This window comes from Crocuta crocuta, unplaced genomic scaffold (genome assembly GCF_008692635.1).
Source record: "Crocuta crocuta isolate KB4526 unplaced genomic scaffold, BGI_CrCroc_1.0 scaffold225, whole genome shotgun sequence".
NCBI lineage: Eukaryota > Metazoa > Chordata > Mammalia > Carnivora > Hyaenidae > Crocuta > Crocuta crocuta.
Window position 1 is genome coordinate 1,067,144 of NW_027530408.1, and position 17,086 is coordinate 1,084,229.

Genomic DNA, 17,086 nt, shown 5'->3' on the forward strand with positions numbered 1-17,086 from the left:
GGGGAAAAGGGTGCACATAGAGAACAAGAAATATACAACTAAATTGTAGGGTACAGATAAGGATTCAGAGAAGAAGTCTGAACCAGCTCGAATACAGGTGGAGCATGGCTAAGAGGAGACCGCGGAAGCAGGAGCGTTTGTGGGAATGGGGAGGGCTTGGTGCAGGGACAGCAGACAGACCACGCAGGTCATGGCTGAGGGCTTCAGAGTGCCACAGAACCTGGCATGAGCTGAGTGCACAGGACCTGGGGGCTGCAGACATTTGCAGGCAGTTAAGGTTAGAGGAGGTGACAACGGACAGAACGTGAATATTTCACAGAAAGCAAAGACAAGCAGAAGCCAATCCTTCCCTAAATGGGTGTGGAGAACCTGAGCAAGTTGGGTCAGATCCTGAACCACAGAATGCAGTGTGGTGTGTTACACTGAGACAGGATTAAGCACTCCCTTCGCCAAACAGAAGTAGGCCCGCCCCTTGCACACCTACACTGAAATGTTGCAATTTCGAAGAGATGCAAAACGTAATCTCATGGCTATGACCAGCACCAGACATCTGGACCCAAACCTAGCCCTACAACTAACCCGAGGGGTGGTGTGAGGAAAAGTCGGGTTCTCTGTGACTCGGTTCTCCCCTTTAAAGGAAGATGAGCCCCAGCACACCTCTGCCTCCCACCTTCCCAGGATGGCACGTGGAGACTGCATGAGATCATGTGTCCCAAGCGCGAACAATAGCCATCTGAATGAGCTTTTGTGGAGCTGTGTGCTGGCATCAGGTGAAAGCACAAAGCCTTTCAGGGTTTCTGCTTCTTCTTGCCTCTGAGGACTTCTCTGCAGATCACATGAGAAAGCGCATGGTAAGAATGAAGCTTAACAAGCCGAATATAAGTAACTCTGTATGAAACCAAGCAACCACCAAGATGCACTTTTGTTGCATTTTTAATGACTTTTTATTACACAAGTAATACATGATCACTACTGAATAATGAGAAATTTTAACTCTAAAATTTAGGAGAGAATTAAAATTGTTCATTTCCCCACCATTCAGAAATAGGCATGTGAGACATATATTTTATTAACAAAAATAGAAAGTATAAATACTGTTTTATAACCTGCCTTTTTCACTCACCAATACCTTTTCTGTTCAATACATAGTCCTTCTACAGTATCAGTTTAAAAAATTTTTTTTTAATATTTATTTTTGAGAGAGAGAAAGAGTGCAAGTGGGAGAGCGCAGAGAGAGAGAAGGGACTCCAGGCTTTGACTGTCAGCACAGAGCCTGATGTGGGGCTCGAACTCATGAACCGTGAGATAATAACCTGAGCCGAAGTTGGACGCTTAACTGACTGAGCCACCCAGGCGCCCCTACAGTATTGTTTTAAATTTCTGTGTATGCTCTATTGTCAGGTCACATCACTTTTTTTTTGGAGCTAATCACCTACTCTTCTATGATTATTTTATTTTTCTTCATTCTAAACAACACTACAATGCACATTCTTACAGCAAAACTCTTCCCATTCCTTAATTATATTTCCAATAAAATATTAAAGGGTATGGACCTTATTTGGATACTGACTTAAATTGTTCAAAAACAAACCCTGTGTGACAATTGAGCAATTTGAATACTAAGGGGGTATTTGATAGTTTTTAGGAATGATACTCTGATAATGTTATTTTATGGTTATTTTGAAAAAGAATGTATCCTTCAGAGATATCTACTATAATATTTATGGATGAGTGACATGATATCTGTGACCTATTTCAAAATAATCAAGGGGGAAAGGGGTGAAACAAGATGAAACAAGATTGGTATCGGTAGACAATTGTTGAAGCTGGGTCCTTGGAGGTCCAACAAGCTATTCTCGGCATTTCTGTGCATACTTGGAAGTTTCCATATTTAATAGCATATCTAAAGTATGACTCCAATAATAACAAAAGCATTTATTAAGCGCCAAGACCCTAGGCATGGGATTCTCATAACAACCTTGCGAGGTGGATCTTTCAATCTCATCTTGAAATGGCTGGTGGTGGGAAATGGGACTCAGTCCAAAAGAAGTAAAACTAGATTTAAATTCAGGCCTGAGCGCAAAGGCTGGTTTCTTTATGGTAGGACACAGAACAAATAGAGTCTGAGGCAATAGATAGAGGCCTTAGGGAAAAAAGATCTACAGTCTTAATATTATTTGTGCCTTTTAAAGACTGAAAATGTTTACGTGTATTTCCCCATGGTTGAACTAAATGTGGAGATCTCAAGGGCCAATGAATGCAAACACATCCAGACAGCTCATAAAAACCACTTTGTTCGTCGACATGTGTTGGCAATGACAGGAGTGGGCAGTGACTATTTATAAGAACTGTGTGGATTTCTCAGTGCTTATTTACTTTATTGTTTTGAAATTATGTTTAGACCTCTTACAACCCTCACTACTTTCAACTTTTAAAGTGCTTTAGCTGTTTTTTACTTAAATACTTAACAGTTTTAAGACTGGGAAAATGCTTGGGGCACCTGGGTGGCTCAGTTGGTTAAGCGTCCGACTTCAGCTCAGGTCACGATCTCATAGTTCGTGGGTTCGAGCCCTGTGTCGGGCTCTGAGCTGACAGCTCAGAGCCTTGAGTCTGCTTCAGATTCTGTGTCTCCCTCTCTCTCTGCCCCTCCCCTGCTCGCTCTCTGTCTCTGTCTCTCAAAATAAAATAAAGACGTAAAAAATTTTTTAAAAAGACTGGGAAAATGCTGAATTATATTTAAGTACACTGAAAAGCTATAGAAGAGACACTAATGAAATGTTGGAGGGGCAAAAGGAACTTGAAGGGACAAAGACCAAGAACAATGAATAAAGAATCACAGCCCAAATGAGAAGCGGAAAGACTAATATGATGACTCCATGGTCCTGAAATAGTCACTGAGTTACACCTGAGGGGATGAGCATAATGTAGAAGCTATGGAATACCACTGGGCACTTCCTGCAAGATACCAGGGACAAGTCTTAGACATAGTGGATACAGAAACTGCTGCCATGCTGCAAAGGCTTCTCTCCACTCATTATTTGCTGCTTACCTCCTTACTCTGTTAAGGAACTTGCATAAAGAGAACCTATAGAGAAGACATATAGACATGCAATGCAAAGATAGCTTTTACGTCAATGGTGCTAATGTTGAATCACTGAGTCAGTCCACTTATTTCTCCAGTGCACATCCAGATTTGCTACTTGGTCTCAACACAAACTGAAATTCATTCACTCATTTAACAAAATTTATTGGGGGCACCTGGGTGGCTCAGTCGGTTAAGTGTCCAACTTCGGCTCAGGTCATGAGCTTGTGGTTCACGGGTTTGAGCCCCACATCAGGCTCTGTGCTGACAGCTCGGAGCCTGGAGCCTGCTTCATGGATTGTGTGTCTCCCTCTCTCTCTCCCTCTCCCCCATTCGTTCTCTCTCTTTCTCTGTCACTCAAATACAACATTCTTAAAATTTTTTAAATTTTATTGGGTGCTTAGTCTGTGTCAGACACTGTTTAAGGCAATGAGTATACTGTAGTTAAAGAGGGGGAAAATATCTGCTCTTATGGGGTTTACTTTCTGTTTGGGGGGGAATATGGACAAACTCTGTAGTCTATTAGAAAACATGTATTAAATATATTAGAGAAAATGTACTGCTATAGAGAAAAAGAAGTCAGTAAATAGGGAAAGAGAATGTTGTGGGGGAGGATACAATATTTAATAATGCTATCAGAGAAGGCTTCCTTGAAAAAGGATTAAAAAAAAACCTGACTGAAGAGAGGAGAGGAGCTATGCAGAATTATGTGGGGGAAGGGTATTCCAGGTAGCAGGAGCAGAGGTCCAGGAGAGGAAGTATGCCAGCTTGTTTCAGATATAGCAAGGGGGCCACTGCAACTAGAGCAGAGTGAGTGAGGGGGGTATGGTAGGAGTTAAAGACAGAGAGATGGTGGGTGGAGGGACAGACTATGTAGGCCACACTGTGTAGTCCAGTCTAAATTCTTTGGTTTTTACTCTGAAATGGGAAGCCGCTGGGAAGGTTAGAGCAGAGATGTGACCTGATGTGAAAATACGTTAATTATGCTACATTGAGACTAGACAGAGGGGGCTCAGGTGGAATCAGGAAGGCCAGTTAGGAAGCTATTAAAATGATCACAGCAGGTGTGTCTGTGTGGCTCAGTCGGTTAAGCAGTCTGACTTTGGCTCAGGTCATGATCTCCACTTATGAGTTCGAGCCCTGCATTGGGCTCTCCTGTAGAGCCTGCTTCATTTCCTCTGCCTCTCTCTCTCTCCCTCTCTCTCTTCCTTTCTCTCAAAAATAAACAAACATGAAAAAAATGTTTAATAATAACAGAAAAAAAAAAGATGGTGGCCAGGCCCAGGGTGGGATGTCAGTGAATGTGCTAATAAGTGGTAAGATTCTAGATAGATCTGGAAAAGCTGACATACTAGATGCGTCACATGAGAGAAAGAGAGGAGTGAAGAATAACTGCAAAAATTTTTACTTGAATTGCTAGAGGGATGGCATGTATGGAGATGGGGAACACTTTAAAGTAGTTTGAGGAGGAAGGAGCCTGGGTGGCTCAGTCAGTTAAATGGCTATCTTTGGCCCAGGTCATGATCTCGCGGTTCCCAAGTTTGAGCCCTGTATCAGGCTCTGTGCTGCTCTGTGCTGACAGCTCAGATCCTGGAGCCTGTTTCAGATTCTCTCTCTCTCTCTCTCTCTCTCTCTCTCTGCCCATCCACCACTCACGCTCTATCTTTGTCTCTCAAAAATAAATAAACATTAAAAAAAATTTTTAAATAGTTGAGGAACATCAAAAGTTTGGGTGTGAGGGGCACCTGGCTGGCTCAGTCAGTAAAGCATGGGAATCTTGATCTTGGAGTTTTGAGTTCAAGCACCATGTTGGGTGTAAAGATTACTTAAATGAAAATAAAATTTATGGGTACCTGGGTGGCTCAGTTGGTTGAGCATCAGACTTTGGCTCAGGTCATGATCTCACAGTTTGTGGGTTCAAGCTCCGCATTGGGCTCCATGCTGACTGCTCAGATTCTGGAGCTTTGGATTCTGTGTCTCCCTCTCTCTGCCCCTCCTTCACTTGTCCGTCTCTTTCTCTAAAAAATAAATAAACATTTAAAAAATAATAATTCAAAAAAACTTTAAAAAAAGTATGTGTGTGGACATAGGTTTGAGATGGCTTGCAGACATGCAGGTGAAGGGTGAGATAGGCAGAGATACACATCTGGACTTCAGAAAGGTCCACACTGAGATAAGCAGTGGGGAGTCATCAACATTCAGCACAGGGCTTGAAGCTGAGAAACTGAACCATTGCCAAAGGAGAAAGTATAGAGAAAAAAGGGAAGAGGTCTGAGGACTGAATCCTAGAGCTCTCCAATGTATAGAGGTCAAAGAGACGAGGACGAACCAGCAAATAATGGTCTGCAAAATGATGCAAACAAATTAGGATAAACTACTCATAGAGAACATGCAATGGCTTGGACTTGGATGACATTTTCATACCACGCATTCCTTTTATTCTACGGATACATATCCAAAACAGTTCCTTATTCATTTTGTGTTTCAAATGTCCATCAAGAGTTCACAGAAACAGGCTTTTGACAGAATCTGTTTATACCTTCTGAATTCTGCACTGAGACCAAAAACACTATATTTGCTTTGAGTTTGATTATTAATTTCATTAAGTTATCAGACAAGAATGAGATTATTGCCTTTACTATGAAATATGTAGAAATAAAATGTTATTAATAATAAGATCTGCTAGAATCACAGATGCAATGGCATGGGGTTCAGCTGGTGACGGTTTACAAGTTACTTTTGAGTCTAGATAAAAGAATGTACACTCTTCAGAAGAAAATGGAGAGGGAGGTAGGTGTTAGAACAAATAAAGAAAGGAGAATGGTGCCAAAAGTATATTAGTCTAATTAGAGGGAACACTGGAGAATATTCTTAATGGGAAATTACAGTAATTGTTGTTAGGAAGCAAGCCCCAAAATATTAAAGATAGAAGGCCTTCTTCTCTTGTCCTGTTGGGGTGAAAAATTTTGTGGAAATCCAATCAGCATTGCAGGAAGGAAACTGGTTAAATAAATTATGGTGCAAATACCAATGTGGAGTACTATTTAGCTACTAAAAATTGTAAGTTGGGGCACTAGGTAGTTCAGTCCATTGGGCGTCCAACTCTTAGTTTCAGCTCAGGTGATAATCCCAGGGTCATGGGGTTAAGCCCTGTGTTGGGCTCCACACTGAACGTGGAGCCTACTTGAGAATCAGTCTCTCTCTCTCTCTCTCTCTCTCTCTCTCTCCCTCCCTCCCTCCCTCTGACCCTCTCCCCCATGCACACTGGCTCTGTCTAAAATAAAAAAATATTACAGTTTAGAAGAATATTCAATGACTCAAAACATGTTTATGGTATATTGTTAAGATGGAAAAAAAGCAGCTTTTAGAACCAAATGTAAAACATCTCAATTTTAAAAAATCTACATGCATAGAGGTGCCTCAGTGGCTTGGTCAGTTTGGAGTCCAACCAGCTCAGGTCACGATCTCATGTTTTGTGGGTTCAAGCCCCATATCAGGCTCTCTGCTGTCAGCACAGAGCTCACTTCAGATCCTCTCTCTCTCTCTGCCTCTCCCTCACTCTCGCTTTTTCTAATATAAAATAATAATAAAAACATTAAAAAAATCCACATGCATAAAACAACTTCAAGTGTTTTATTACTACAAGTAATAAATACTTGTTTTAATACTTCAAGTATGTAACAGATGACTTTCATTTTCTTTTGGGTGCTTGTTAAAATTTTCCAACTTTTCTACAATGAATAAGTGTATTTGTAAAAAAATATGAAACAAAAACCTAGGAGATACTAAAAGGTCTCTGACCTCAGAGCCCAGGGAAATCAAAGCAATTTCATCTAGTGCTCCAGTCAGAAGGTAAGGGGTACTGTGTACAGCTCTGTAGGGGACAGGAAGAGTTTTACTTTGGTTGGATTTGGTTATCATAAAGCCAATATGGAGAAAAGAAGATCAAAAAAGTCTGGGTAGAAACTGACATAAAAATATTAATTTAATATTAATATGTTGAGAAATTGGCAAAAAAGTTTAAAATCTTAAGAGCCCATACTCAAAATGATGTGGGGGCACCTGGATGGATCAGTCCATTCAGTATCTAACTTAGGCTCAGGTCATGATCTCATGGTTCATGACTTTGAGCCCTGTGTTGGGCTCACTGCTGTCAGCCTGTTAAAGCAAATCCCGCTTTGGATCCTCTGTTCCCCGCTCTCTCTCCCTCTACCCCTGCTTATGCTCTCTTTCTCAAAAAATAAATAAAACATTAAAAAAAAGATGTGACAAAATATATATTTTATGTTCTATATATATTCCTAGTGGTGATGCATATTAGTATGACCCTTTTTGAAAACAATTTAGCAATACTGATGAAGAACTGTAAAATGTACAATGTTCAAAATGGTATAGCCATTGTGGAAATACTCTGGCAGTTTCTTATAAAACTAAGCATACAATCACCATTCAGCGAAACAATTGCACTCATGGGCATTTATCTCAGAGAAATGAAAACTTTATTTATTTACTTATTTATTTTTTGAGAGAGAGTGCATGAGCAGGGAGGGGCAGAGAGAGCTGGGGACAGAGGATCTGAAGTTGGCTCTGCACTGAGAGCAGTGAGCCCAACATGGAGCTTGAACCCATGAACTGTGAAGTCGTGATCTGAGCTGAAGTCCGACGCTCAACTGGCTGAGCCACCCAGGTGCCCCTTAATGTTTTTAAACTTATGTTTATACAAAAACCTGTACATGTGTGTTCACAGCAGCTTTATTTTTAATAGCCAAAAACTGGAAACAACCCAAATGTCCTTCAAAGAGCCTGGGTGGCTCAGTCAGTTAAGCGGCTGCCTTCAGATCAGGTCATGATCTCATGGTTAGTGAGTTGGAGCCCTGAATCAAGCTCAGAGCCTGAAGCCTGCTTTGTGCATTCTGTGTCTCCCTCTCTTCTGCCCCTCCCCTACTCATGTTCTTTTTCTCTCTCAAAAATAAAAAATAAAATTAAAAATATTAAAAAAGAGAATTAACCAACAAACTGTGTATGTTCAAGAGAAAGGAATGAACTAGTGATACACGTGACAATTTGAGTAATCTCCAAGGAATTATGCTACAATGAATAAGTGAAAAAGGCCATCTCCCGAAGTCACATACTGTATGATTCCATTTTTGAATGAGTTCCACTTTTGAAATAACAAAAGTATAAAAGTGAAAAACAGATTAGCGTGGGTGGAAAGAGGGAGGTGTGTCTATAAAAAGGCAATAAAAAGGGCTCCTTGGAGTGATGGAAATGTCTTATATTTCTACTGTATCAATGTCAATATTCTGGTTGTGATATTGTACTATAGTTTTGTGATATGTTTCTATTGGGGGAGATTTCTGTATTATTTCTTAAAACCACATGTATACCCATTTTCTAAATTTACTAAAAAAAAAAAAAAGAAAAAGAAAAGGGTACAGGGCGCCTGGGTGGCTCAGTTGGTTGAGTATTCGACTTCAGCTCAGGTCGTGATCTCACGTTTCATGGGTTCAAGCCCCCTGTCAGGCTCTGTGCTGACAGCTAGCTCAAAGCCTGGAGCCTGTTTCGCATTCCGTGTCTCCCTCTCTCTCTGACCCTCCCCTGCTCATGCTCTCTCTCTCTCTCTCTCTCTCTCCCAGAAAAAAAAAAAAAGAGTACAGGGGTGCCTGGGTGGCTCAGTTGGTTAAGTGTCCAAATTTAGCTCAGGTCATGATCTCATGGTTTGTTGAGTTCGAGCCCTGCATCAGACTCTGTGCTGACAGCTCAGAGCCCGGAGCCTGCTTCAGATTCTGTGTGTCTCTCTCTCTCAAAAATAAATAAAGATTAAAAATTAAATTAAACATTACAAAAATAAAAATAATAAAAAAGAGTACATCTTCTTTTGGCCAGTTATTACAAGTCTGAAAAATTGTCCTAGGGAAGGGTGCCTGGGTGACTAAGTTGGTTAAGCAAAGGACTCTTGATTTCAGCTCAGGTCAAGATCTCAGGGTTGGTGGGGGGCCAGCCCCCTGCTTCCAGCTCTGCACTGACAGCACAGGGCCTGCCTGGGATTCTCTCTCGCCCCCTCTCCCTTGCCTCTCCCCTGCTCTATCTCTCTTCCTCTCAAAATAAATAAATAAACATTAAAAAAAAAAGTTGTCCTAGGGATATAATCCAAAAGAAGAAAAAAACGTTAGGTGCACCAGATGGTCACTATAGCATTTTTACAACAGGGAGTGCAGGGGTGAGGGGTGGGAGTGAGGGTGACAACCTAAGAGTCCAAATAGAAAAATAGACAAATCATGACATGGCCATTGAGAATTATATTAGTTATTTGATGTAGCAACAAAGAAATGTTATTTCAAAAGGGAGGATTCAAAATTGTAGTACGACAGCTCTACGAAAGGGATTGTAATATTTTACAAAAGTTTTAATAGTAGTATTCTATGTGGAATTGTAGCAATGTTTCCCTTCCCTCAAACTTTCCGCAATATTAACTGGTTTTTACATGGTTCGGGGGGTGGGGAGAACAGTAAAGGCATTTTTTTGTTAAAATGTCGGAGTCATCATAAAAGTTCTTTAAACTCTTGCCTCCCAGTCGATCAGACTTCGTTTTTCAGGTTCTGGGCTTGGAACAAGAGTCCGCCACAGCTGCCCTAGGGCTGAGCCCACAGCCCCATCTACAGGACCCCCCCCTCCCCGCCCCGAGCGAGGGCGAGGCTGCAGCCCAGAGTACAATGACCACTCCAAGGTCATTATCGAGGGCGCAGCCGCCAACTCGCCCCGACCCAGGGATCCTCGACCCAGGGTCCGGATCTCGCTCTCGGCCCCTCGCGGGGTCCGGAGCCGCGACCCCACTACTCCCAGAGGCTCCACCACGGCGAATCCCTATATTAGGTCGTTCTGGGGCCAAGACCCCCAGACCCCTAGCTGGACGCCTCTACCCACTCGCCCGGGCCAAGACCCCCCGAGCGCTGCACCGCAGGGTAACCTAGACCCCTCTTCCTTTTTCGCCCTCTCAACCCAGCTTTTCCCGACTCCGGGAAGAACCGGGAAGAGAAGGCGGAGGCGAGCGAAGCGCCGCCGGATAAATACTGTGGCCCGGCCCCGCCCACCGACCTCACTTCCGCCCCGCGGCAAGATGGCGGCGCGCGGGTCCTGCCACGCAGACTTCCGCCGGGCGAAGAGACTGAGGGCCGGCTGCGGGCCGCGTCGGAGGTGAAGTCGGGACGCGCCTGGTGTGGAGCCACAGCACGGGGGCGCTGGGGTGCGTCTCTGCCTCGTGCCTGACCGGGGTCCTGGGCAGAGGGCTCGCCAAGCGCTCTAAGTGGGTGGTCCGGGGAGTTTTGCCACGTGGAAAGGGAGGGACGCACTGACTGGGGGGCGGGAGACCACGTGGGCGGGGTTCCGCCCAGGGTCCGCGTGTCCGCCCCCTCTAGTGACTTTACAGCCCCTTTCCTCCTTTTCTCTCAGGCAACATGTCGCAAGGAAACGCCGCAGGCGAGCCGAGTGGTCCGGGAGGACCTCGACCCCTCCTCTCTGGGGCCAGGGGTCTTATCGGGCGGAGGCCGGCGCCTCCACTTACCCCAGGTCGTCTTCCCTCCATCCGCTCCAGGGACCTCACCCTCGGAGGAGTTAAGAAGGTACCCGACGGCACCTTTCTAAAGAAACCCAACTACTGGCTGGTCCTGAATTCCAGGACCTGGGGTTCGGCCGATGTTCACGTAGGGCCCACCTTGTGCCAGGTGTGGCTTGGGGCCTAACAAATCTTGTACCCAGATTTTGGCCAACAAATTCTAGGGAGCCTGCCCTACCTTTAAGTCTAGATACTGGGTACAGGATGTTGACGTGGTTCTCAGAGGTGGCTGAAGGGCTGAGAATACTAATTGGTTCCCAAGCAACTTGAGCATTGTTTATTTATCTTTCTTTTATATGTTTTAGACACTTTTAAGAAACCCATGAAAGCCAGCAGGCGTAAATTTTCCCTGCAGTTTTAGAGCTTCAAATATTAGAGTTTAGAGTTTCGATCCTAATGGGCCAACTCTGATCTAGAGTGTAATGAATCCTAGGCATAGCCTAAGAGGCTCTGTGACTTTTTTTGTTGTGTTTATGACTAGATATAGGGATACCCCTGAAATTAGGAGGTGGGTGGATAACAAGCATAAAGCAGCCAGTTTTGGAAGACTTGTTTGCATTGGGAAATGCTAGTGGCAGTCTAACTCTATCATCTGTGAGTGCTGGCCTACTTCCTACTTGAGCCTTGCTGCTACACCTCTTTCCTGTGATACTCAGTGGTAGCACAATCAATGGTAAAGCTGTTTGAGGACAAGAAGTGAGGTTAGATAAATAAGTTTTAGAAATCCCGAGGGCTCTCTTTTCAGACGGCAGAAGCTGAGGCTGCTAGCTCAATGGATTTTGGTACCCTGTTCTGTAAGCCCCCTGTTATCATGGCATGATGTTCCTCCTTCTTAAAGCACATGTCTGTCTCTGTAAATCACTGGCAACAGTGTGGAATGTAGAGTGGTAGTCTTGGCCCATACAAGATGCTCTTTGAGAGTTTTCATTTTTCTCTGTACTTTGGGATCAGAACTTACCAAATCAGTGACTCCCATATTTTACTTTCAGAAAACCTTCACCCCAAATATCATCAGTCGGAAAATCAAGGAAGAGTAAGTAGCTGGGCCTTCTAAAAACTTTCTCCTTATTTACTTGCTCTGAATTTCAGACTTTTGGGAAGTAACTAGGTATGTGGCTCAGACATCTAAATGTGTGTATTTAGTTTTTTTCACTGGTGACTTTCAGCGCTGGCTCCCAGGTATTTCTAATGTGCAGGTTTTAAAAAAATACTGAAGCCTAGAAGTCCATCTCTAGAAATGGTTATTTAACTTTTTTGCAATGAAACAGTGATTATCCTTTATAGCCAGAGTTGAGAGCCATTAGTTTAGACAAAGAAGTATCAGGTTTTCACTTACGTTCTTTTGTATTATAACCTTTTGCTTTTAGGCAGTACTAAGAAGTCCACATTGGGGGTAGTCTCTGTAATTCAACTTTTGAGTCATAGTTCTAATATAGTTCTTCTCAAGCAAGAAGGTAAAGCAAAGCAAACTGAAAGATTGCTGCCCCATCAAGGAAGTAGAAAAGGTGCCAGACTTAGGATTGGGTTCTGCTTCCGATATAGTTATTGGCTCATTAGTTCTCCACTCAGGTAGAGGAGTAGAGTGGTATGAGAGAGTGAGACCAGTTCTTTGAGGTGGAGTGAGTGAACAGTTTTCCTTAATCCATTTTCTTTTCCAGGCCCAAGGAAGAAGTAACCATAAAGAAGGAAAAGCGTGACAGGGATAGAGACCGGCAGCGAGACGGGCATGGAAGGGGACGGGGCCGCCCGGAAGTGATCCAGTCCCACTCCATCTTTGAGCAGGGCCCCGCTGAAATGATGAAGAAAAAGGGTACCAAGCTGCTGGGGTTCCGGGAGGAAGGAATCAGTGGATTTCAGTTCAGACTTCTGAGAGAAGGGCAAGGGCAATAAAATTTCCTTGCTCCTAGTTTAGTTTTCCTTGCTCTTGGCTTCTTCCATACCCTTGGTGAACCCAGTGATTTCCCACAGGGAACTGGGATAAGACAGTGGATGTGTCAGACATGGGGCCCTCTCATATCATCAACATCAAAAAAGAGAAGAGGGAGACAGATGAAGAAACAAAACAGATCCTGCGCATGCTGGAGAAGGATGATGTAGGTACCGGCAGGCTGGGAGGAATGGGCTTCTGGGGAGCCAGGCTTGGTGGCAGAAGAACTCTCTAATGTCCTGGAAGCCTGTGAGCAGCAGGAATCTTCAGTTAGAAAAGGCTGAGGTGGGCTGCAGTCCACCTGCATGTATGCTAGTCAGACCATGTGACCCCTTGTCTCTTCTCTGGTAGTTCATTGATGACCCTGGGCTGAGGAATGACACTCGAAACATGCCTGTTCAGCTGCCACTGGCTCACTCAGGATGGCTTTTCAAGGAAGAGAATGAAGAACCAGATGTTAAACCTTGGCTGGGTGGCCCCAAGGAAGAGGACATGGAGGTGGACGTACCTGCTGTGAAAGGTACTCTGTGTCCATTAATGTCTCATCTCCTTTCCTGTGGATCCCCCCACCCCCGCCGCCCCCTGCCTACCTGAATCCTCCCTAGGAATGAAGCTCCCAGACTAATAAGCAGCGCCCCCTTCCCCACATTCTAACTATAAAATGCATGACCTGAACAGATAACTGTAAGTTCTCACTCTCAGAGGGTTCATGCTGCCGTGGATCTGTGGGTCAGCCTCAGATAATCCTTTTGAGGTAAGTCATACAACTCCTGGATCCTTCTTCATAACCAGTGATTCCCTCAAGCTTCCTAGCTGAGTGACAGTGAAGCAGATGAGGATGAAGGGATGGGTACAGTGAGATGACACACAGGGTGGCCACTTGATAGCTCTTTCATTTGTTATCTTGGGCAGTGAAAGAGGAGCCCCGGGATGAGGAGGAGGAGGCCAAGATGAAGGCTCCTCCCAGAACAGCCAGAAAGACCCCGAGCCTTCCAAAGGACGTATCTGTGGCAGAACTGCTCAGGGAGCTGAGCCTCACCCAGGATGAAGAGTTGCTGTTTCTTCAGCTGCCAGACACACTCCCTGGCCAGCCGCCTACTCAGGACATCAAGCCTATCAAGACCGAGGTGCAGAGCGAGGATGGACAGATGGTGGTGATAAAGCAAGAGAAAGACCGGGTATGCTCAGGAATGAGTTCTGTGAAAATGCAGGGGAGGGGGCGGGGGGGCGGGGCAGGAAGGGAGACAATGACCTGTTCGGGAAGCAAAAGTGTGCCACCCAAGCTGAAATGCCAAAATAACACACATTTGTTCTTTCTACCTGTGAGGGGCTTGGGGCTCTTTACTTCAACGCCAATTACGTGTGTTTACTTTTTACAATGAAATATTTTAAACATACACAAATGAGAAAATGTCAGCAGTTATCAATATTTTGTCCATTTGTTTATCTGTTTGCTTTGGGTTTTATCGTTCAGCCAATGGCAGGCAGCCTTGGGAAAAGGCCCTCTTGAGGAGCTCATTCTAACCTTCGCTGCTGCTGCCTTCCTTCGGAAAAGGTTTCATCCATGAAGAATGGAGGAAGCGGCTCCTTACCCAGTGCCCATCTCCCGATTCTCTCCACAGGAAGCCCGGCTGGCGGAGAATGCTTGTACCCTGGCTGACCTGACAGAGGGTCAGGTTGGCAAGCTGCTCATCCGCAAGTCAGGGAAGGTGCAGCTCCTCCTGGGCAAGGTGACTTTAGATGTAACGATGGGAACCGCCTGCTCCTTTCTGCAGGTGAGAGCCTGTAGGGTTTGGGGATTATCCTGTGAGATTCACAGCACTGAGCAATGAGCTGTTTGGTTTGTTTCTCCACACTGTCTCTGTTGGTTGGCAGGAGCTGGTGTCCGTGGGCCTTGGAGACAGCAGGACCGGTGAGATGACAGTCCTGGGACACATAAAGCACAAACTTGTATGTTCCCCCGATTTTGAGTCCCTCTTGGATCACAAACACCGGTAAAATGAGCAGATGGAGGATGATGGTGACTGTGCCCACGGCTGCTGCCTGCTCCAGACGTTTTGTTCTCAAATCTGTGCGACCCAGAAGGGGCCTGTTTAGCCCACCCACTCCAGCCTTTGGCGGCCATTGTCCCAGTTTTCTCCACAGGGCCCACGTGGCTCCCTCCCACAGCAGCTGTGAATGGCACAGTGGCCTTCCCACAGCATGGATCCTGCACATCCTCGCTGCTGAGGGGCTTGTCTCTTCTATTTATTTTTATATTTATGTCTTATCTCTTCAAAGGACTGCGCCCTCCCCAGGTAGAGAGGGGACAGTCTGTGGGAAAGCCCAGGCTCCTTCTCTTGCTGACTGTCTTGTTCTCAGGGTAGGAAGCATAAAGACTGCTGCTGCTTTTGCTCCCTCCTCCTTCCCAAGAAGCAGTGTTGGAGAGAGAGCAGGGAATTTTTGAGTCTGGGACTCCGCGCTCAGTCCCAGCTCCATCAGTTACTAGCTGTGTGACCTTGGACAAACTACCTAACCTTTCTGAGCCTCATATTCCTCATGGGACAAAAATGAGGATAATACCTACCTCACAGGGTTGGTGTGAGGATTAAATGGAATGTTGTAGATGAAAATTCCTTGCACAAGGCCAGATATACACACTAGGCACTCAATAAATGTTACCTTCCCTTCCCTTTGCCTGAGTCTGTTTTCAAACAAAATAGAGGTTCCAAGAATCTCTTGAGAGAAGTGAATAGAGCTGCTGTGTCCCTGCCTTCTGGCTGTACTTCCTGTCCCCCCGGGCGTGATGCTCTGAAGGTATAGGTTCAGGCCCTTCTCTGCCCATTTTCTCCTGCGTACTGTTAGTCAAGTGCTGCCTGTTCACTGTGGTGAAGTATGAGCTGTAGGTTCTACCAGAGGTGAAGTCAGAGACTCCTCCCAGCACCCTACGCTTGCCTTTGCGTGACATTGTGGTCCTAGGACTTCTCCCCCGTCTCCCCCCAGCTCCTCCAATAAGTAGCAGTACTCTTTTAACTTCCATTTAAATATTCCCAACAGAATCCTGTGACCACTCAGAGAATTAAAACCACACTCAAATACTGCTGAAAACAACCTCTGATAAGACAGAAATTAGGGATTTATTGAAGAGCCGCCTCTTTGGCACTTGACAGATGACCTCCCACTTCAAAGCCTTGAATTTGACAGGCCACTCTCTGCCTCCTGTCCTGCCATCACCAGGTCTGCATCTCAAGCCCAGCTGGCCACAATGGCCTTTGAGTTCATGGGTCTGTGATCTTGTTCTTTTACTAGGTTATCACACTCTTGATCCTTCCAATGTGTTCTCGGAGGAGCTGCTTCTCTTCCCTCATCCCTTGTTGACAGGTGCCAGGTTTTTTCCTGAGGTTCCGTCTTTGGGGTTAGGGAAGGCAGCAGTGTCTGTGGCTGTTAGATGCTGATGTCACAGCTCCCTTTTCACTGTGGTGAGATGCTAGCTGTAGGTTCTACCAGGGGTAAAGTCAGAGACTCCTTCCAGCACCATACACTTACCTTTGGGTGACGTTGTGGTCCCAGGTTGTGAGTTTAGCCAACCACCTCTGGAATAGCAGTGGGCCACACAGGCTCATAAGAGTGCCTCCTCCTGACTTCTGGTGGCTCCAGAGGTTTTGGATTGATATGCCTTCCTTTGGTCTCACCTTTCTGTCCCTCAAGTCTGTTTTTTATTCATGAGAGCTGGGGTTTTCCTGTGCTGAGCCCCTCAAACTGCCTAGCCAGAAGCTATGAGGGGTAATTGAACATTTCTCCTTCTGTAGCTAAGAGGTCATGTGAGCTCTGTCAGTAGTGTTGTTCTGGTCTCTTGTTATACGGGACAGAAGTCTTTTGTGGAGGTATGTACTGTGGAAGTTCTGTTTCGTATAATGCTGAGTTTTTGTTCTCTGGACTTAAGTGATGCCTTCTTTTAGATAGCTAATGCAGTGCCGGTGGGCCTATATTGTAATCCTCTGTTTTTCCTCTGTTCTTTGGTTCAAAAATAGTCTTCTGCTTTGAGTTACTGGGCTAACTCAAAGGGGCTGCCTCCTTAGCTGTTTGGTATCTTGTAGTCTTTAGCTCTTTGACTTCTAAGAAAGCTTGAGGAAGAGCATGTACCACTTTCACATTCTCCATTTCAAGTATCTTGGGGATTGAATACTATGATCCTGCATCAGAGTCCCCATGAGCAGTCTCTATATCCCTGATACACAAAATGGCGGTCATCAGTGAAAGTGTGGAAAAAACATGAAGCAAGTCTGTTTTTGTTTTGTCTTTTTAAATTTTAGAGAGCATGTGCAAGTGAGAGAGAGGGGCAGTTGGAGAGGGAGAATCCCAAGCAGACTCCACATTCAGCACAGAGCCTGACACAGGCCCAATCCCATGACCCTGGGTCATGACCTGAGCCGAAATCAAAAGTGGGATGCACAACCAACTGAGCCACCCAAGCACCCCAAGTCTA

General features: G+C 45.0%; 1 protein-coding gene across 2 annotated transcripts; it reads left to right on the forward strand.

Moving 5' to 3' along the window:
* Positions 1 to 10,192: 10,192 nt before the first annotated feature.
* On the forward strand, positions 10,193 to 15,291 carry POLR3D (RNA polymerase III subunit D). 2 transcript variants are annotated; one of them, XM_077766603.1, is made up of 9 exons: positions 10,193 to 10,276; positions 10,532 to 10,701; positions 11,684 to 11,727; positions 12,353 to 12,504; positions 12,663 to 12,787; positions 12,973 to 13,141; positions 13,534 to 13,799; positions 14,244 to 14,396; positions 14,497 to 15,291. In XM_077766603.1, exons 2-9 carry the CDS (start codon positions 10,537 to 10,539, stop codon positions 14,617 to 14,619), a joined length of 1,197 nt encoding a protein of 398 aa, XP_077622729.1. In that variant the 5' UTR covers positions 10,193 to 10,276; positions 10,532 to 10,536; the 3' UTR covers positions 14,620 to 15,291. The 2 variants fall into 2 exon arrangements, with proteins under 2 accessions (XP_077622729.1, XP_077622728.1); XM_077766602.1 differs by having other exon boundaries at positions 10,197 to 10,325.
* The last annotated feature ends 1,795 nt before the right edge of the window (positions 15,292 to 17,086 follow it).

Coding starts and splice junctions, on each gene's coding strand:
- POLR3D (XM_077766603.1), top strand. CDS start 10,537: ATGTCGCAAGGAAACGCCGCAGGCGAGCCGAGTGGTCCGGGAGGACCT. Junction 13,142..13,533: donor GGACGTACCTGCTGTGAAAG/GTACTCTGTGTC, acceptor TATCTTGGGCAG/TGAAAGAGGAGCCCCGGGAT. Junction 14,397..14,496: donor CCGCCTGCTCCTTTCTGCAG/GTGAGAGCCTGT, acceptor GTTGGTTGGCAG/GAGCTGGTGTCCGTGGGCCT.